Source organism: Mus caroli, chromosome 3 (assembly GCF_900094665.2).
Source record: "Mus caroli chromosome 3, CAROLI_EIJ_v1.1, whole genome shotgun sequence".
Lineage (NCBI taxonomy): Eukaryota > Metazoa > Chordata > Mammalia > Rodentia > Muridae > Mus > Mus caroli.
The window spans coordinates 78,364,932-78,386,784 of record NC_034572.1 but is presented as its reverse complement, the minus strand read 5'-3'; the positions used below and the strand labels follow the sequence as shown (position 1 = coordinate 78,386,784).

At 43.7% G+C, this 21,853-nt stretch overlaps 1 protein-coding gene across 1 annotated transcript in view; it reads right to left on the bottom strand.

Moving 5' to 3' along the window:
- Gatb (glutamyl-tRNA amidotransferase subunit B) overlaps window positions 1-21,853 on the bottom strand; it is a 74,619-nt gene that overhangs the window by 33,565 nt on the left and 19,201 nt on the right. Inside the window, exons 3-6 of the mRNA XM_021157655.1 lie at window positions 10,765-10,878; window positions 8,135-8,333; window positions 7,577-7,699; window positions 1,240-1,353 (exon numbers count right to left, since the gene is read on the bottom strand). Of these exons, the coding sequence (XP_021013314.1) occupies window positions 1,240-1,353; window positions 7,577-7,699; window positions 8,135-8,333; window positions 10,765-10,878 (550 nt within the window). The remainder of the gene's footprint in view (window positions 1-1,239; window positions 1,354-7,576; window positions 7,700-8,134; window positions 8,334-10,764; window positions 10,879-21,853) is intronic.

Genomic DNA, 21,853 nt, shown 5'->3' with positions numbered 1-21,853 from the left:
CTGTTGAGGGCACTTACACAACAAAAAGATTAGGGACAGCTAAAAAATACTGAGGGCTCCTCTGTACACCATTGCAGGTAAGTCATAAGCTCTGCCTACCTGTTGTTGGGTCACTGTTAACCACCTTTTAGATCAGCACAGTTCTGAACACTGCATGTCTAGTGTGAAAGCAAACTTCACTCTTGTCGAAGGTCCTTCACAAGCCTGGGCATGAGCCCCCTCACCCCTTTGCTGACTTTAGAAGGTTGACTGTGTCCCCTTTCAGAGACACTCAGTCTTCACCCTTATCTTACTGCCCCACGAGTTACCTCTTGAACCACTTTAATTTTCTCTAAAAATATGTCCCTCCAAGTGTCTTTATTAAAATTAGCTATCATTTCAGGTTTGGGACACAAGATTTTATACAGATGAGAATGACACCTCCTGGGACCCAGTGCCTTCTATACATCTTGCCTGTAGCAAGGTGACCATAGTCCTTTCAGATGGTTTTAATCTCCGTTTACCCAACAGGATTCACCTTTAAGTCGCTCCCTCCTCTTCGGAAGTCTCTAGCTTTAAAGACTAACTTTGAGTCTTCTGAGATGTCCTCCTCTCAGACTCAGTCTCTAACTTCTGTGGAACTGCCCCTAGGGCTAGCCTGCTCTATGTAAGCTATTATTATACATCTGTCATCAGTGAAATCCCCACTGTGTGCTCCAGGAAACCAACCATGACTGTATAGGCACATGCAACCTATCAGCTGAAAATGGTAAAGAGGAGAAAAACATTAACCAGAAAGTCTACTGAACTGACTTGATATATGACAGTACATAGCCAAGATAGGTTGTAAATCCTCTCAGAGCAGGTGGATTCTATTCCTTCCATGGGTCTGGTCTAAATTTAAGAGGCCTTGAAATAAAAATGTGTCAGAAGTGACACTGTGTGAGCAAAGTTCCAGGGTTTAGAATTCAAGTGAACTTTGAGGTTTCTGCCTATTCCTTCCTGGGATCATCTACTGGCAAATACAAAAGCCTGGGCCACACAAAGTAAGGACAAAAGACCATGTGGATGGAGAGGCCTCAAGTTACAGGGACCCATGTGAGTGAGGTCATCTGGTTGCAGGCATGAGTGGAGGCAGGCCCAACAGGACACGACCTGGTCTACAACTGTGAAAACCAGAGGTTGCTGTAGGAGCCGTTAGCACTGTTGCACACTACAAACAAGAGGTGATACATGCACAGAGTCCAGGCTGACACTCACCTATGGCTTTGGCCAAGAACCTGAGGCTGTTGAGATTCTTTACCTCAGTCCGGACACCCAGTGGCTCCCCAGGGTGATGTACAGATATATTGGCGTCTACTCTCAGCTGACCCTCTGGAAGGAAAAAAACAAAGAACTGGAGAAATTCTTTAAAGCAATATGGTTGGTAGGGTGGGCAGATGTCAATGTAAGTAGTATCTAACTTGATTTTCTGTCTAGTTAGAACGCTCTAAGTTCAGAGAACTTAACTGTCCACTCAAGGTCAGTCGGAGCTCTGTGTAAATATGCTTGTTCTTGTGCACACACAGACATGTTGGATGCACCAGCTGAAAGAATCTATCTAGTATGTGTGATAAATAAGAATACGGTTATTAAAACTAAAGACTCTCTCTGCAGTTCTACTCTACAGTTACTTTCAAAGTATCTAAACTGGGTTTGGGGGAAGCCTCAAAACTGATTATTTGAAACTCGCTCTTGCTCTCCAGTGAAGTAGGAATCTCTATGTGTTTTAGGAGATTTATAAGACAGTCCTTGAGAATTTACAGCTCAAGGACAGGAGCTGAAACCTGTGCTGTTTCTTTCCCCTTCTCAGGCACTGTAATGAGTTTCCTTCCATAAACTCATCTGAGGCCTTCCTGGTTGTCAGGAGGATTTGCTGAAGCAGAGACTGTGTAGTGGGATGTGCACCTCATATTTAGCTTCCGTGATACTATCCTTCTCTGCCTCCCCTTAGGCACAATCTCCAAGACTATGTATAAGTGTCCTTCCTTCTACTAGATATTTTCATCAGGACCTCCCTGTGGAGGTCCTCTAGCTTTTCAGAATATAAGGAATCTAAGCCACATAAAAGAGCAGTGATACCTGTTGTCAATTAACCTCTTTGTTAGGACGAGAATGAAAGAGCCCCAATTTTCAATTCCTTCTTGCCTCCCAAGGACATGTACTTTACTAGTATGCTCCTCCACACAGCGTATGACTCTTTCTCGGCATTCTCTCTGATATGTGTACATGTAATAGCGTTTATTTCTCATTAAGAAAACAAACAGAAGCCTCAAAACCTATTCCCACAAGCCCAACTTTCACGCCATCAGTCATGAGCCATTTCTCTGCTCTCTCTCTAGGCAAATCCTCTCGAACAATTTAGTGCATATACTGTCTTCACTCTCTTACCCTAGTAAGAGGCTTCATCCTAACCCACTGCAGCCTGGCTCCTATCCCCAGATCTCTGAAGGTGCCATTTGTCAGGGGTGGCACAACCTCCTTGGTGCCAAAGCCAATGGACAAAGACACATTCTGCTCTCACCTTACAGTGACATATTAAATTAATCCTTCATATTTTTCCCTCTGTCTTTTGAGACAGGGCCTTATTACATAGCTGAAGATGGACTCAAATTTGCTATACAGCACAAGCTGGTCTCAAACTCACAATCCTCCTGTGAGCCAGTATTTCCTGGTTTCCTTCCTTCCTGAAACATCATCCTACACCAGCATAGGTGGCTTAACACTACTGTGATTTTCCTGAACAGTCAACTTCCATTTACTTTGCTTGTATCACCTTCCCTGTGAAAACACAGGCTTTTCTTCTTTACTCATGTGTCCTCCAGAGTGGCACACAGGTCTAACTATCATCTGTGTGCTCAGGACGCACGTCTCTGTGCACAGACTTCTCCTCTGAACTTCTCCAGGCTTTACAGGTATTCCAATTTCCAAATCCTGACTTGCCATTTTTGCAAAGAAATTCTTGTCCTGTCCTTATTTTCCCATCTCAGCTAGCCCTATCTCTTCAAACTTCCTCAAAGCCATCATTGCTTTTTTCCTGCTGATCTCCCACACCAGCCTGCCATGATGTTGTCCTAAGAACTGTCTTGAATCTACCCACCTCTCCATCATCTCTGTAACCATTGCTGTGAAGCTACATCACCTTGTGCCTGATCCCTCATTCTCAAATGGGCTGTGTTTCCCTTCTTGATCTGAAATCTTGATTCCCATAGGAGCCCATAAAGTGTAAACCAAACTAGTTTCTTTCTCTCCCTTGAATCCTTCCATGATTCCCACATCACATGGAAGATCTACACTTTTGAATTCTGCCAAACTGGTCTCCACTTACCTTTCACCTTGGTAACCTTGGTGGTATTTTGTGAACTCTTTTTCAGGCCAGACTCTTTGACTTAGCTATTTCCTGGAAGCTTATCACCTAGTTCTAGGCTGCCTAGGGCCTTGAATCATTCTTTAGTTCTTAACTAAACATCAACTCTGCTGAGTGGCCTATAAAAGCAATATTGCCACTTTCCAAGTTATTCTGGCACTTAGAGTCATTTATTTCTTTAAAACAATGATCATAATTATTCTTGTTTTGCTTGTTGATGTATTTCCTGGTGAGGGTAAGGGTTTCACAGCATAGACAAGGCCTTTTTCAGAATCCAGAGCTAGATCTGATTCACTGTTATTATCCAATGAATTAAACCCCATTGAATGATGAATCCCAACATACTGTGATCTCCTGAGCAATAAGCAAGCAGGCTGGTTTCTGTCTCATAGTAGTTTTCAGGTAAGCTCTACAATTCCGTCTGACTAGAACTAATCTACAATTGGAATCACATGAAAGGCCCATAAAGTGCAAAGGAAAACTGCCCAAGTATATTGAGCTCTGCACGACCAAACCTCAATGCTTGGGAGACAGTTTTAGAGGAAAAAAAAAAAACAACCCTCAAGGGACCCTGAATTACTACTCGCTTTTAAAGATGACACTGTCTTTCATGATTTAGAATTCTAATTTGGAAGAGAAATAAAGGCATGAGTTTTAGTCTCTCCCAGAGAATACCACACTACATAAATGTCTCAGGAGAGTCACTTAGTATCCTGCCGTGTTGAAAGAGAGTTCGCCAGCCTGGATCCAGATACAGTACCAGACATTAACAAAAGATACTCTACTTCATGAAGACAAAATGCCTTTTAAACAAAGGAAGTCAAATTACCTCAAGGACATGAAAGCCTTACCAGTCAGGTTTACCTCTGTGCATTCTGTCCCACCGAGGGGCCTTCATTCCCGTGTAAGGATGTCATCAAGCTCAGTTTCTAGCTTCTCCAGTAGACATTTGTAACAGTTAAACCACACACTACACCACTGAGCACACTGACAGAGTGGGCACGCTCTTCTTTTGAAACACATTGCACAACAAGAATAAAAAACTTGGATAGAAATGGGAGTCTGCAATCACTGGGAGTCTGTGGCTTGGATGGGGAGGTCTGTGGAGTCATTCTGGCTGCTGAATAATCTCCAGAGAGTAAAGAGAATGTGGGGGCAGGAGTGAGTAAAACCTGTTTGTAGTGCTGGGGTAGAGTCTAGGCTCACACATGCTAGACAAGGGTTCTATCACTGAGCTACATTCCCAGTCAAAAGTGACCAAGTTTTACTGAACATAACTCATAAAACATATTTATCCAAGTAAGTGGAGATGCTGTGGAAGCAGCCCTACTTCCTACTGTTGCTGAAGGCACACAGCACGCACCCAGCACAGGCCTTCTGTCGGGTGTGCAGCTTTACAGCTACCAGTACACCCATTCTCTGTAGTGCAGTGCTAACACAAAGGCACTTGGGTATTCCTGCGGCATTTCAAACTGCCTCTCTACCAGAACCCCAGTTCTGACTCCTGGCTTCTTTTTCTCTTCTGTTGCTATTAGAGAATGACTTTTAAAAGTGCTAAAAGCCACAGGCTTGGATTCTAACTCAGATTCCGGCTCTCTGTCCACACGCATGCTTCACTACCTATTTCTCTTATGCAGATATCTACAGCAGCATAACACCAGCCAGCTACCACTGGGAAGAATGATACCATGGCTAAAGAAAGGATGCACACTTGGGCTCAGTTGTAGTACAGACACTTCTAACGAGTCTTAGCCTCAGTCTCTTTACTTGTAAACAGGCATATCACCATCTCCCAGAAATGTTTTATTTTTTTTAAGTTACAGGATAAACTTTTAATAAGCACAGACTAAACATTCCAACTAGTAGATACACTACTCTACTTTACCAATGGGTTGGAATACTTAGTAGGTCTACTTTCATTCATATCTGGATTAACACACTGCTTTAGGGATCTCTCTTAACAGCAGCAACATGCTGAACATGAGAAAGAAATGACTCAGACATTAGGCTACAGGGTCCATGCTCATCAGCAAAACTACCAGGAACTCGCTAAATAGAACCCAGAACAGTTCACACTTCAGTCCATAGGCACTAAGTTTACTGGTCTCCAGGGGCACCTCTTCAAGATAGCCTTCAGTTCCAAGTGCAGTCACCAGTGTTGATACAACAATCTCGAAGTGGTGGGATGCAAAAAATCAATGAGCAAAGGCATTTAGGCTCAACAAATGCTAATGGCCCAGAAGCGGACTCTTGAAGCCTGCAAGCAGCCCTCAGTGCTCCAACGCACTTGAGCTTCTTGGCTGCTGTACCGGAAGCAAAGCTGCAGGTATGTGTTGAAGTACAGCAGTGTCACAACAAATGACATCTAATGACCCGCTGCAGCCACTGACTCTTAAGCTCTTGCCACTGTGGCTTCCCTCTTGTAAGGACCCAGAGGGGACTCTCCCTCAGCTCAGATGGTCTTGCCTTGTGGCTTCTGTCTGTCCTCACTAGAACCTGAAGGGGACTCTCCCTCAGCCCAGGTGGTCTTGCCATTATGACTTCCCTCTTCATTAGGATGCAGATGGGAATCTTCCTCAGGCTAACAAGTGGCCTGTTGATTATTTCATAGGTTTGTGGGCGGTAAATACATGATACAGAATCAATGCTTAGTGCATTAATGGCTAACCATCCAACCTGCTCACATTTCATTTACATTCTGTAGACAAAACAGCAGCATGAGTGATAAATGGAAAGTAGAGAATTCCCTTATTCCCACACATCTAATCTTTATGCCACTAAGACTCATGGGGCTGTTTCTCCAGCCTTTAGTTTAAAGATGAGGGCAAAAAAGCGAGCTTGGTCTTCAGGTCTCACTTGTGCTAGGACTCTTGAAGTTACAATTTACCATTTGTAAGATGTTCTATGTGACAAGTATGACATTTATAAAAGGCCCTCTGTAACATGCAAACATATGTGATGTGATAAGGGTGCCCACAGTACTAAGCACCAGTAGGCAGTTGGCATCACCATTAATGACACTTACTAAACGTCCACTGTGGCCACTGTAATGTGCACGCTATGGAAACAAGACTGTAAACTCTGAGCTTCTGCTCTGTTAGGAAGGGTCCCAGGCATGGCGGGAGGTTTTACATTCTCTGGAAAGGAAAAATGGGGAAAACCCGTGGAAGACATTCCCTCTCAGGGATTTAAGGGAAGGCAAAGGAACACTGAGCAAGGCCTATAACAAAGCTGTCATGAAGAAACAGAAGTCAGCAGATCTATGATTTACTTTAAGTAATGTTCGTTATGATAGTTTCACTCATGTACATAATGTAATTTCATCACACTCCAGACCCAGGAGAACAAGTGTCTCCCTGTTTGATCTTTAAGATCAAGGCAGTTTGACATAATCTTTGTCTGTCTGTAGTGCTGGGAACTGAACCTAGGCCTCACACATGCCACGTAAGCACTCTACTGAGCTGTATCTCTAGGCCTATGTAATCATAACTTTATTTCAGAGCCAATAAACTGGCTTTACCTGCACACACATAAAAATTTTTACTCGAGTTTTAAAATAATATATTGGGTAACTGTTGTTGTTTCTTGAGGTAGGGTGTCCCTATTTGGTCTTCACTGGCCTCAGATGCTCTCTGTAGACCAGGCTAGCTTTGCACTCACAGAGATCCACCTGCCTTTGTGTTCTGGGTACTGGGCTTAAAGGTGTTTTAATTGTACAAATGAATGGGATACAGTTTAACATCTTACTATTTCCACATACCTATGTATGTATAATGTATAATCATCAAATCAGGGTAGATCATGCTTCAAGATAGATGAACATTTTGCAAAAGATGAGAAAGAGATCTTCCCCAAATAGCAACTGTCTATGTGTACAGAACTCACAAAATTAAATAGTATTCATAAACAGTGTCCTTTTCTGAAAGGTCTGAACTGAACACACCTCATGATCTCCACACTTCTCATGGAACAGGCAGGGAGAAGGTAAATCTTATCTCTTGACTTCTATCTCACACTCTCTGGCTCAATGTGCATGCAATGTTTGTGTCTATTTTTGGTTTGGGACTAATGAAAAGAGCCCAAGAGGAATTCTAAGATGAGAAAAAATGGGGTGCAATAGGCTAAATGCTGAATGTGCCAGAAAAGAGAGGAGATGATGCGGAGCAGAGACACTGTCCACACAGCTTCTACCTGCCATGTTGGCTTGGCTGGTGCCCAGGGCTTGAAGGATCAGCTGCAGTTCCCTGACAGCTAGGGCTGCCTCTTCTCCACAGCACAGGTCAGGCTCCAGGACCACTTCAAGAAGGCCAATTCCTACCAAAGAGAGGTGAGTCAGCCTGGCGTGGGCTTGACAGACTCATCAGCTAAGGAGTTGGAAAATCGTGGGAAAACCTGGCAGGACCCTCAAAGCAGCCCCACCCCTCCTTCCCCCACTTCTGAACCTTGTCGATTTTTAACTTTGGTTCATTTCTTTCAACATCTGCTTAAGGACATCCAGCTGTGGGCCGTGACAGGGCAGATAGGTCTGTCTGATTTTAGGGCTGAGTAATTGGCAGGCCTAGCAGTGAGCATGGTTCAGGCCGTGCACTCCCATCAGCTCTGCCAATACCCACATGGATATTTTGATCTCTGTCCATCAGGCTCCTGTGTCTGCTTTCTCAATTGGTTTGAGAAAGTCTAGAAGGGAAGTGAAATGCCTACAACCCCGGAGCAGAGAGGGCTGGAAGAAGCAGGGCAGACCCAGCCTACCGGCTCTGTTCAAATCAATGAGCGTCTGTGACCTCAGGTCGTCATGGAGGCTTTTGCCACTGTCCTGCTCCAACTGGATCTGCTTGATCCTCACTGTCTTGGTGGTCTCCTGACTGGGTTTCTTCCCTAGATAGATACAGTAGGTCAAGTGTCCATTGGCAGCAATTGGGAGCCTCTGCTGGGTGATCTGGTAGCCAGCCTGCTCGCAAACAAACAAGGATTTAGTTGCTAGTCCAGGACTGAAAGCTGGGATTCGCTTCTCTTTTTCACATCATAAAGGTTCACTTGAAACAGACCCAAATAACAGAAGAAACAAGGAGACAAAAAAAAAAAAATTACTTTATACACTGCTGGCATAATTAACCTGTCTTCTTCTGGCTTTTCCCATTACCCCATTACCCACCCAAGGTCTCTTGCCCCTAATAATGATGCAATTAGCAACACAAATCCTACCTTGCTTGCTGCAGTCCCATTTTGGGGAATAACAATAACCTCACTGTCAGAAGCCCCTAAGAGAAGAATTTATTGTTTTCATTTAGCTCATTAGCCTAAACTCTGCATCTCATCACCAGGCTCCTGCTGAGCCCCTTATTGGGGAATGCTGGCTAAGCAGTTAGCCATCTACTTGCAGCATGGCCTACAGCAACTGCCACTGCATTTACTTTGTTGAGTTCTGCTCTTACAGGTAGGCAACCATGCCAACTGTCCTTCCCTGTTCCTCAGGCCAGAAAGTGCTGTGTTATGAGCACACTTGGCTAATGGATAGCGTAGAGCATGAAATAACTGATAGCTGCTGTGAGGATGCTGTCCCTCCTTCTGAATCAGTGGTTCTCAACCTGAGAGTCACAACCCCTTTAGAGGATGAATAACCCTTTCACAGGGGTTGCCTAAGACTAATGGAAAACACAGATATTTTTATTATGATTTATAACAGTAACAAAACTACAGTTATGAAGTAGTAATGAAAACAATTTCATGGTGGGGGGGGGTCACTGCAACACGAGGAGCTGTATTAAAGGATCTCAGCATTAGGAAGGCTGAGAACCACTGCTCTAAATGGAAAAGAAGAATTACTTTCAACACATGCTGAGAATACAGAGCAATGAAAAGACGGGAGATAAAGAGAAAATAATGGCTAAAGCATCTGCAGTACTTGCTGGATACTGTTGCCCTTATTCAATCCCTCAAGCCATGTAGTGGACGCAAGAGGGGGTCAAGGGTATTGCCTAAAGCCACACACAGATGCAGGAGATCCCTAAGCCACAATGGCCCAAGTCTGTATATCTCCCTAGTAGGCCAGTGAAAGGATTTTTAAAACTTCTACATCCTCAGACAATCAAGTGGACATGTCAAACCACAGCATGCTTAATACCACCCTCAAGGTTTTTGATGCAGGCTTGGAGTAAGGCTGGAAAATTTATAATCCTAACAAGGCTCTGGGAAATGTTGGTACTGGGTGCCCTAGGATCACACTTGGGGAACTGTAGGAAGGCTAACTTCCTACCTATGCTCAGATAGAAGTCTTCATGTATAAACTTGAATTCTGGTCTGGGTTGCTGGACAAAACACTAGGGCACCTTGCTAAATCTGAGTTTCAGATAAACAACAAATGCACTGTAGCATAAACATGTCCTGTGCAATACCATAACCATCTGCTCTGGATATGCTGAACTGCCCAGTCCAGGAAGAACAAGCTACAATGAAAACATTTCCAGTGTGGTATATGAGTCAGGTGAGACAGAGTTATCTAGCATGTGCAGTGCCCTAGGCTGCATCCTTAGTACTGAAAAATGAAACATTTCTTTGGATTTTATACAACAGAGCTCGTGACGTTGGGGCTGTGGGGAAGTGACAGGCTCCTACTTGCTCTCCTTTTTATTTATATCCACTTATGTCCACACCACCAAACCCCAACTCTTCCAGTCTTCAGTTCCAGGAGAAGGATGCACAGCAATGTTTATTGCTATTGCTTTTTAATAAATCATACTCAGCTATTAGAATATCTGATTAAATGACACATTATTTTCAGAAACCCATTCAACATTTGAGTTTGTCTCTTATTCCCACTGACAACACTTTAAGAAAGAACCTTTCTAAGTTTGGGGGGGAGCAGGAAAGATTGAGTTTGCTGCTCAGCTCCTTGTGCTCATTTTGGCTCACTACTCTGCCCACTTCTGTCCAGTTACTTGCTCCTTGGGAGATGACAGATGTCTCCTTCTTATTAGGAACGTCTACATAAAAGAGGCACATTCTTCCGGTATTTGCCGTGACAGTGGGAACTAACAGCAGCGTCAGCCACAAGGCTAGCCTTTGTCCTAACAGGCAATTAGCACCAAATACTATGGCTGGGAGAACCTGACAGCACTGGCCTCTCCTGGGCCCTGTTCAATTATGAGTGAACCAGCAGAAGCACAGGACAAAGCAAGGAGTCAGCAATCAGGACAATCACATCCAATCTAGGAAACTCCAGGGGGCCTCTGCCTTCATTAGGGCTGGCCAGAACTTCCTGCTGCGATGGACAGAGGGCTGATGGAAAATACGAGTGGGGTATTCCCTGGACTTTGCTTCCATCCCCCAAGGCAGGCCCCAGTGCTGAGTACTTGTAAGTGCAGATCACATAGCATACTTACAGGAAGGTCTGAGTAGAAGTAGTGCTTCCGGTCAAACAAGGACTTCTTGTTTATGTGGCAGTTCAGTGCTAAGCCAGTCATCACCGCGGCTTCCACACACCTCCTGTTGAGAACCTTTACAAACACCACACAAGCTTCTTTAGAACCACAGGCCAAACAGATGCTTTGCTCCTATCTGATATCATACTGAATATTCAACTGGGCCCTTCAACAGGAGTTATCTGTTTCTCTGTATGGTCAGCTTTGAGAATCAGAAAGCTATTAAGGAACATGCGTGCAGCCATCCCAGGGACCTTCCCGTACACAGCATCAGAGAAGAGTTTCAAAATGCTCAGCAGAGCTGTTACTACATAGACTAACTCCCCTCTTTCTCTCTCTGCAAACACAATCAGGAGCTACTCAGTCTGTATGTGTGGTGTGTCAGGGAAGGATCCTGCTGTGGTGAAGAGTGACCTGAGAGGGACAGGGGATCCACGAGACTGATGGTATGGCCTCAGTAGTAGAAAAAAAGAAAAAAACTGTAAGAACAAAATAGCCACAGCTGCTTTGTCAGGGGCTGGGGCACTGTCTCCCAGGCGTGGCCACCTCCTTCAGATGTCCTGGTATCAGTGTCCTCAGGGCCTTGTGCTCTGGGCTTAGCAGGGCTCCTGGAGCTCTTAGCTTCCACTGGACCCAAGAGACAACTAGCTACTCTCCTAGTCCCAAGGCTGGGGACAGCTTTGGAGGTTACAGACTAGATAATTACTGGTAATATAATGTGATAGCTAAGTTCTAGAACCGTGTCCATACTCCACTTCTACTCTGGACAGCTACAGACAAACCGCCTCAGTTTTCCAAAAAGGAACGTGATATATACCTTGCAGACCAAGTAACACCTACAACATCTACTTACCCCATTATAGGGACTCAATGGCTTACTAATAACCCATTGTATTCTGGAAAGATCTGTGAGGCTATTGAACGTGGGAGATGAGATAAGTTCTGCATTCTAATGGAAGATGTGTGGTATTCTCTGGTATAGTTAACACTTCTTTCTCTGTGTCATTGCATGCAGCATATGACAGAGTATTTATGTCTACCAGGTTAGTTTAGGTGGTGCTTTCCAGTGAGTTTTCACAGGAACTACTTACTTCAGCCTTTAAAGCAGCCCTGGAAAGAAGGAAATTAGTACTGCCCCAGTATTTAGGAGACAGAAAAGCTAGGCCCCTCTAAAGAGACCTGAGAGCCTTGACTAAGGAGCCTGGTGGTAAGTGAAGGCAGCTCTGAAGCCAGCATGCCCTTGCCTGGGTGGCAGCTGGATCCCTGTGGCTCAGGTGGAGACAGGCTTTCTCAGCTGAGAAGATGAGAACTGACTGGTCAGACAGACTTGGAAGTAAACTGTGTAACAAAACATAGACAGATCTCTAATGATGGCAAAACACAAGCTCCCAAAGGAAACCCAAACAAATTCCCCCAGAGATGGCATCATATCCTTCTTTCTCGATCTAAGATAGTCACCAATGGAGCCATCTTCCAGAATTTTCAAGGTCTTCATTCTGGGTCTCTTAATAGTCAGCTCTGTAATAATCATGGCTTTCAAGGAAAGATGTGCATGGGGACCAGGATGATCTAATTATCCGTGCTTTCACTTGCCAGTGTTTGACATCCCACGGAACAGTTGTTATTGCAATACTAATTGAGCTGGGGAGAGCTCTGCCCCATCTGAGCCTGGTGACAGGGGTGAAGGCATACAAACTATAATAATTCCGGAACCCCAGCCCTGGGCTGTGCTCTTTCTGAGGCTGGGGCACAGCTTGTCTGCTATTACAGTCTCCACCTCTCTGATGTGCTATCTGACTTCACTGGTTTTCCAGTGTCTGCTTCCTCTTACGTTTGTCCCAGCATGCTTTCTCCCCTAGGTCACTCTGTTCTGACCATGTTAGTTGCCTGTTCTGGTACCAGGAGAGAGTCTGGAGTTGTGGGCAACCACATATTCTCACTGTGTACTTATCAAGTACACAGGCACTTTATAAGCCATCAATTTCCAAAGAATAAGACTGCAGTAAAACACACAAACATTAGAGTGATATTGAATATACTTTAATCTTTTTCTGATGATTTAGGAGCCTTGAAATGCTTCAGGGTCAGAATTATAACCATCAATCGTCATGGCACTACAGTTGCACAGAGGGCTAGTAAACAGAGTACCAGCTAAAAGAATGCCAAGAAAAGAGAATTTATGATGATCTTACTCAAGCTGCTCGTGACAGATGGAAGGCCAGGTCAGCATGTTCTGAGGATAGAGCGAAAAATGAAAAAAATTCAACTTGAGCTGTCTTCATTCCAAAATATTTCCTGAATGTCTATAATGTACTGAACATCAGGGACACAGAGATAAATAGGACTTTGTCCCTGTCCCTGCCCTTGATCAACCTGTGGGAATGAGACAACCCTGCCTTTTTCAAGCCAATATTCCATCACCAGAGTGATGCTGTTAAAAATGTATCTTGTCACATTTTGTTACCTAAGGTCTCTCTATAGTCCAAACATGCCCACAACAGAAGGCCCTGCTCTGGCATGCTCTAGCTCCTTCCTACACCTTCAGACTCAGGTCTTCCTACACTCTGCCCTCCTCTCACTTATGGGTCAGTTCTCCTATACAAGCCTGCACATCCCCACTCTTACAGGCCCTGCAAGATCTTACTGAGATGTCACCACCCTGTACCATGGTTACTATCCTTCCTAGGCCTCCCTCAACTGTGCTCCATTTGTGCTTGCAACACAATGGGTCAAATCTGTTCCATGAAGTTCTATATAATGACAAATTTCTGAGAATGGGAACTCTGTTCAGCCTCTATCTCTGGACTCTGTCAGAAACTGAAGAGTGGTGCTCAACTCATGTATAGTGAACTCAAATGAGGATGAGGGTAACAGCAAACTTCCACAGAGGCAGTGATGGCTCTTTCAGTGTGTACCTGCTACCCTCTGGCCTTTGAACTTGTTTCTGGAACTTCTCTAAGTAACAAAGTGAATCAAAGGAGTAGCCTGAGAATGCAAACAACCAACTTGTACCAAAGCATGTTCCAGAGTTTTCTTTCAGTGACAACAATTAATTTTAGTGACTATAAAGATTATAGGGTTAGCCCTACCAACTCTTATGTGGAAGTAAGTCAAAATTCTCTAGTACTCAAACACATGCGTTTCTAAGCTGAGCCTTTAGAGACCCCCCTTTGGTGTCAGGTATGACCCACAGCAAGCATGAATGCCCATTTGTCATGTTGTCCGCCTAGTAATCTGAAGGTAGATACTGTCAGGTTATGTCTCGTTATGGGTACTGAAGGGAAGCATCAAGATGAAGTAATTTGGTACGCACAGTAAGACAAGCAGTGGGACTGCAGAACTCAGACTTGTAACCACTACCTCATCTCTGAATCTTCAAAGAGTAGAGGGAGTTAGTTTTATCTCTTTAAACTACATTTGCCATAACCTCAGAACAGCACCTCAAACAAACCCATTACAGGCCACTTAAGGTGTCCCCTGTCTCTGCTATTTTATTTCTTACCAGCTGCTAGCTCTATAGATCTGTTTCCAAAAGCTCAGCTCCACAGGTGCTACCTCCAACTTTCTGAAAGATTCAGTATACAGTCTTCAGCATGTGGGAGGTTTGCCGACAGGTGGGCTCGTGGAGTTTATAAGTTAGCAGAGAATGTCCCACTGGTAGACTTCTGACACAAGAACTCATACTATGACTTCTCAGCTAGAAAGTTGATTCTTTCATCGAAAGATAAGGAGGTTGTGATAGGCAGAGTCGGGGATGAAGTACACAGTGGATGGGTAGTCAACAGATTTCATGACTAAAGGAGAGAGACTGTGAGGATCTGAATCTAGAGGAGGAAACCAGGTGTGGTGGGCAGTAAACAGGGATACTGACCGGTTCTTAGACCCATTGATTTGGCTTCTCTGTAAAACAGGAGCAGCACTGCAACCATAATTTTTTATACTCTAAATTAAATATACCCAGCTCCTAGGGCAGAATAAACAACCCAGAATTATGCCTGGGACCTCTAAGGAGAGGCTGTGATCCCAACATTGCAAAAGGTCTTCTAGTGTAGAATTCACTTAGCTATTACCTAAACACAGAAGTCCTGCTCCCTGAGTTCAACAAACTTCACCTGATGCACTGTCAGGCACATGTAAAATAATCACCCAAATTCCTCAATACATCATCTCCCTCCTGTATCTGCTGAGAATCCAGGATTCCAGGCAAACCCACCCTTCTCCACCAAGGCTCTGCCCCTTCACCTAGTGAAAGTCTGCCTCGAGGTCTCCTCCTATTCTCGTCTCCAAAAGTAGCCTTTGTTAGAATCGGTGTGTTCCAATACTTCCTCTGCTTAAAGTTCTGCTTTACTGCTCCCATCACCAAGTGCTCAGAGACTCGTCAGTCCCTAAATGATCCAGCTGAATTGGCCCTCTTGTCAATTACACCCACCCAACACTCTTTAGTTGGCCACACTAGTGTGTTCCTCTGTACAAACTGCTGCTTCCAACTAGACCCTTGGATGTGTGAGCTCTTACCCATCACTACTCCAATGCAAACACTCCTTGGCTCCCACAGCCCTCGGAGAAGCACCACCCACTTCATAGGCTGACTTCTTAGAGGACAGTCGTATCATTCTGCTTGGTTCTTCTTTTGCCCCATCACCTAACTATAATACCAAACTGATTAAACATTAGCTAAGATGATGAATAACTTACCATTCCCTTTATCAACATCCCAATGACGATAGCTATGAGATAAAAGCAAAGCTATTCTAGAAATGTATTGGTCAGGAAAAGGAAAATACTCTTAGCATGTAAAATAGAACAAATTAAGAGCAAAGATTTCATTACACAGATGACAGAAGGGTAGAGGTGTCAAAGACACCTGGGGCAACTAGGGGGAGTCCCCACAGCAACAAGTCACCCCATCCTAGGGCTGCAGGGACAGAGAGGAAAGGTAGGGCTTCTAGAGAATACCGGGAACATGATGGATCTGCATCCTAGGAGCTGCAGAGCTGCAGAGCTGCAGTCACAAAGCGCGCGCGTGGCGCATGCACACGCGCGCGCACACACACACACTCTCTCTCTCTCTCTCTCTCTCTCTCTCTCTCTCTCTCTCTCTCTCTCTCTCTCTCTCTCTCCAGGGCTGGCAAAGGTAGAAAAGGGAAGAAAAGCACCCATTGCTTCCTTCCTCTTATCTGCTATTTTCAGAAAAGCATCCTGTTGGTCAAACCCAGCTAAGAGCCAACTGGCACTGGCCCTAGCTCTGCACCAGGAAGATCAGGGGAATGGCAGGCATGGATCTGGGTGCAGGCTTCAAATGTAACAGTAAGTACATACACTTCTCCATCCACTCCCATGACTCTTTCTTTTGATAAATAAATAATAATAAAGTGCCATATTCTTGAGTCTGTTCAGCCTACACAAAACTAGAAATTCTGTGGCTCCCGTTCCTCAGACTGGAAGGCAGGAGTGATGGAGTGCTACTATTTTATAAGGAACATATGTAGCTCCTCCACCTGGCTTCAACTGAATGAACTCAAATGGACAGAAGAAAGGTTTGCAACCTACTCAAATTATTTATCTAGGATTTGAACATTTTATGGGAAATTATATTAGTTATAAATATAGTTCATTAAAACTGTCTCTAGGACCCTATCCTGGAAAATAGCTGGGATGTATTTCAAAGGAAAAATGCACATCTTTCAAAAGTCTGCAACTCACACCATTCCTCTGGCAGTCCTTTACCTGGTCAGTCCATGATGCTATGACACACATAATCTAATGAGTACTATCAGTACATCCTTTGAAAGTGGAGGCAACACAGCATGACTGTGTCTCTACTGAAAATCCAGCTACTCAATTATTAAAATAAAAGACTATAAGGTGATGTCTCCCTAAAAGCCCAAATGGCAATTATTCTGTGAAATTTATGCTGTAGATGACAAATCTAATAATTAGGATATAGCACGGTAAATGTTTTAATTTATGGAGAGAAAGAAATTAAAATTTATTAAGTAAAAACAAGGCAGTAAAATGGCCCGTTATTGCTAACCATAAATTTGTCTCAAAGCGTGAACTTCCTGATCCGTATAGACAGCACCTGTCCTCACCACTGAGCTCTTTTACCAAGCCCTAAACCAATGCGGGAGCTCCCTGCTTCCTTAAGTAACCTCACTAAGCAGTCACTTGGTGGTGAAGAGAGTTAATTGGGAATCTGACCACTGGAAATACTGGTTGGAATGCTGTCATTGGATACATACATGCAAGGATACTCATACAGCTTACATATGTCTTCATGCTTAGCACAGGGAAGGAGAAAATTCCCTCTATTTAAGTCCCTCTAAGCAAGGTGGGAAACCCCATATTCTTACACAGGCAAGCACTCCTGTGGAAAGATGGTGTGGTCAGGAGTTCCTATGGTCTAGTTTCAAGGCCCCTGTATTTCCAGTCATCTTGTACTAGCTCCACCCCTCACAGGTCATCAAGATGAGGGTAAGAACAATGCTTTGATCAGAAGCCTCATTTTTTTCTGCTGTCTCTGCCAACTAGCAAGCTCAGGCAGCCCAGCCAGCTCGCACCACTGCTAGCAAGCCTGGCGGTGGGCACTGGAGCAGACTCTCCTGCTCTTTCCTGGGTTACAGGATACTGAAGTCTGAGATTAACCCCTGAGTATTTAAGCAACGAAAAGCAATCCTGGGGCCAAGTGGGGAGACTGCCTCCACTTGGGTTTAAAAGAAAAAAAATATGAGAAAGTACTGGGAGGAGAGGAAGGGCTGATACTGGGTTGTAAAGAGAATAAATAAGTAAATTTAATAATAAAAAATAAAAAATAAGTGTTCTCTCACAACATTGTCTGGTTATTTTGCTTTCATGTTGGCACTGGAAGTTGTTGGTTTAGTCTCATTCTTGGCCAGTTATCCCAGTTAGATGGGAAAGTCAGAGTGACTGGCAACCAGTAAAACACAAAACAGGGTATGCAGGGTAACTGGTTTCTTCCTGTTTTCTCCGGTCTTCAGCAGTTACTAATCTGGTATTACCCTCTGACAATAAACCGGATCTCAAAACAGACTTTTACAGAGCCTGCAGCACAGGGCAAAGTGAGTCAGAGCGACCTGGATTTGAACCTTGCTATCACTGTGCTATTGCTTTCTGGCCTTTGCCAGTCCCCTGACCTCTCCAAGTCTGCTTCCTTGCCTGCTAAGGGAAGAATCTTTACTTTGCAAGACTGGACCATACAGTGAAATGAAAGCCATTGGTAGATAACCGGGAATCCTGGCTTTAGAGAGAGAGTATTAATAAAGGCAACACGTGCATCAGGAGGATCCTTTGCTTGCAAGCTTTTCAAGGATACCCAGGGGTAACTGGAAAAGGTTCAGAGAGCTCCAGAGAGCTTTTAGCCTGGATTCACAACCCACAGCAAGGTATATGAGGGGGGTCACAATTATATATTATGTCAAAGTACTACTTCCCCTTCAGCAATAACAGCACCGTTTGTGATGCTCTCTACACTCTCTCCAGCAGAACAGACACCGTATTTCTTAATGCAGTAGAAGTGCCCAGTGCCGTATTTTCTGTTGTTATGGCGAAGCAGCATTTTCTTGCACAACACTGTATGCTCACCTGTGGATGGAGAAAGCGTCCATCCTCAAGGAAATGAATTTCTAACAAGCTGAACATGTGTTCCCACCTTCTCCCACACTGCCCAACTGTGGCCACACATCTGTGATTTCCTATCTTCTAAGTTAGTAGCTGCTCCTAAAATTCAATGAGCTCATGAAGAAATGGCACAGACACATTAAGATTCAAGGGGGAATGGCAAAACCAGCCAACCAATCAAATTAAAAATAAAAATAAACTGTTCTTTTTGACAAATGTTGAGATAGGGCCAAGATCTTTAATGTAGAAATATTTCTTCCTATTTAATTTCTGAAAATCTGTCTTTCTTATTATCCTAACTTAAAACTTTTAAGGAGTATTTACATGGAAAGGGGCTTAAATGGGCAAACCTCCTCACTTCAGATGTGGCCCCACACAGAATATTAACTTTTCTGACTTGTCCTCAAGTTTACAAATGAGACTCTACACCTAGAGAGAGTGCATGGAATAACAGACTATGTCACATTGCCAAAGCTTCAAGCACAGCCAGAGGGTGATAGGAAACTCTAATCTGAGGAGTGACGTGCCCTAAATATTCAAGTCAACATTTGCTTTCTTCCATACACAGATTAGATCAGTATAAAGCTGGAAGATTTGATTATGGCTGAGAAAGAAACAACTGACTTGAACCAGCTAAACTCTAATTAAAAAGAAGAAGCTGGATGCTTCAGGTGCTTTCTGGGGGGACACAAAAACTCATGGACACTTAAAGGGGAAGCAAAATGTGTGCGCGCACACACACCAAGCTCCCAGTGGGCAAAATGTGTGTGTGTGTGCACACATACCAAGCTCTCAGTGGGGAATAATCTGCACTAATCATAAACAGTACATGATAAGATATAATTGCTAGCCTGGAAATGTTTTTTAAAATATGAATTTCTGAAGAAAAAAAATGAAAGAAGGCAAAGGAGTGAAGAGGGGAGAAAGAAAAAACACAGAATTGTAGAAATATGACAACCAAATACAATATACAATCTTTGACTAGATTCTGGAATGGGAAAACAAAAGATACACTTGAAAATGAACTGTGCCAAATAATGGCACTGTGTCAAGGTTAGTTTTTCTGAGTGCGACATTAACAGGGATCCATATATGAGAATGTTTTTTGTTGTTCTTAGGTGATAGATGCTGAAATATTTAGAAATAAAGTCCTATACTATCTGTAACTTATTCTCAAATGGCTCATCTAAGGGGAGAGCCCAGGTGCAAGGAGAATTTTCACTGTGCTGTTCTTTCAGTCCTTCTACGAATGTGAATGATTTCTAAATAAAACCGTAGGGGTGAGGCATGGAGAGGTGTGATAAGACGCCCACACACAACAGAGAAGGACAGAGAGCTGGGGAGGTGAGGCTGTTTGTAAATCACAAGGGCATCTGAAGCTTCTAGGCACCGTTGCTAAAAATAAGTTTTAGAAATGAAAGCATCCTATATACTAACTGTATTGACCTAAATCTTTCTATGTCATGGATTCAATTAAGTTATAGGATAGTTTGAGACCCCTATATAGGTGATAAAGTACGGTGCAATCAATCCTCAGTAAAATGGAACAAAAAGAGTCTGTGAACAGAGAATTCTATAACATCTATATAGAACATAAAAATTCTACATATAAGTAGCCATGTGTATTTTTAAGAATATAAAAATATTCTTTTAAAACATATTTTACCTAATACTCATTCTTACATATACAGTTGGATTAACCCCACCCCACCCCCACTGCTCCCTCCACCCCACACCTCTCTCTACTTTACCAGTTATATCCTTTGTAGTTGAAAACACACTTATAGAGTTGGAAAGCTGGCTCAGCCATTAAGAGTATGTACTGCTCTTGCAGAGGACCTGAATTCTGCTCCTAATAACAATGTAAAGAGACACCCCACACACAGCACTTGTAGCCCCCCCCCCCATGCCTCTGGCCTCCAAGGGCACCTGTATTCTTGTGAACATATTCATACAAATACAAAAGAACATACATAATTAAAACAAAACAACAACTTTTTTAAAAAGAAAGAAAATACATTTAGCTTCCCTAAATGCTATAAGCGACCTTACTTTTTACTGATATTTGCATTCCCTTGCCTTGCTGGGTAAATATGTGTGTACACATTCCAATCTGTGCTTTTCGGAAAGAAAGGGGTTGGGTGAAACTTTAGTTTTAACTATTACTCAGGTTACCGCGCCATCTAAGTTACTTCAGAAGAGTGGTAGGTATTAGTACCGCCATCATATTGGCCATGATAAAATGAAAGTACTTATATTTTAAAAATGAAAAGTCAAGAACTGAATACTATAATAATATCAAATAAAATCTATGTGCCATGTGAGAGTCCAGGAAGTGCTTTCACAGACATGGATTTCTCTGCACAGATGTAAACTGGAAGGAGTAAGGTAAATAGGCTGACTAGCTGACTGTGATATACAAACAAAGGTAGTGGCTGGCTCCAGGCATTCTAAAGGTTTACAAAAGCTGTAAAGGAAAAGTCCCCAGTTGTATTTTGCTGGAAGTGAACAATTAGCAAACACTGCAGAAGGCAGCGCAGCCTGGTGCTTTACACTAAGATTGGTAGGAAGGCACCTCTCACCCATATTTTTAGGTAGGTTGCTGGCCTCCCTATATCATTGGGTCAATCCCCAGCTGCCTCACCTACCAAGTGGGGTTGCTGCCCCTGACCTTTCTCCCTGTGATGGCACGTGAGTCTGACAATCACAGATTCTCACTTGTCTAGGTCTCATAAGGAGGCTGCAGAGCACGAAAGAGAAGAACCCTTGGTTATGATTCTTGCTTGAATCTCCTGTGAAAGGAGATTCAAACATCAAAATTTAGAAGGGAACATTTTAAGGCTCCTGGAAACACTAGTGTATTTTCATTTCTACCTATTGTTCCTGCCAGCTTGAGTCTTTTCTCCAGGGATGTGGCTGGATGTGGAAGGCTGAGAGGCAACAAGCTCACTAGCAAGAACTCTCTGCCATGAGGAACAGAATGCTCTTTGAGGAGCACAGCCTGGATACCTAACTCTGCCAGAATCATACAGCCCAGATTTGCCATCTCTAGATGCCAAGGCACAATGACTTCCTAGCTTTGCCAAGATTCTAAAAAAAGATGAGAGAAAGCCTTCCCCAAGATGTCATAGCAGAGCAGGCAAGACAGATCTCCCCCTGACCCTAAGACATGGAGCTGAGTGCTCCTAACTGCTCACCATAGAAGGGCCTGTCCAGAGGTGTGGAGCGCTGCTATCTCGTAAACATCCTGTGCTGAGTCATTTCCTCAGTACTATCTCGTAAACATCCTGTGCTGAGTCATTTCCTCAGTGCTATCTCGTAAACATCCTGTGCTGAGTCATTTCCTCAATAACAACTCGTAAACATCCTGTGCTGGAAATCCCCGCCCCGGGCAGCTCCGCCTCAGGGATGG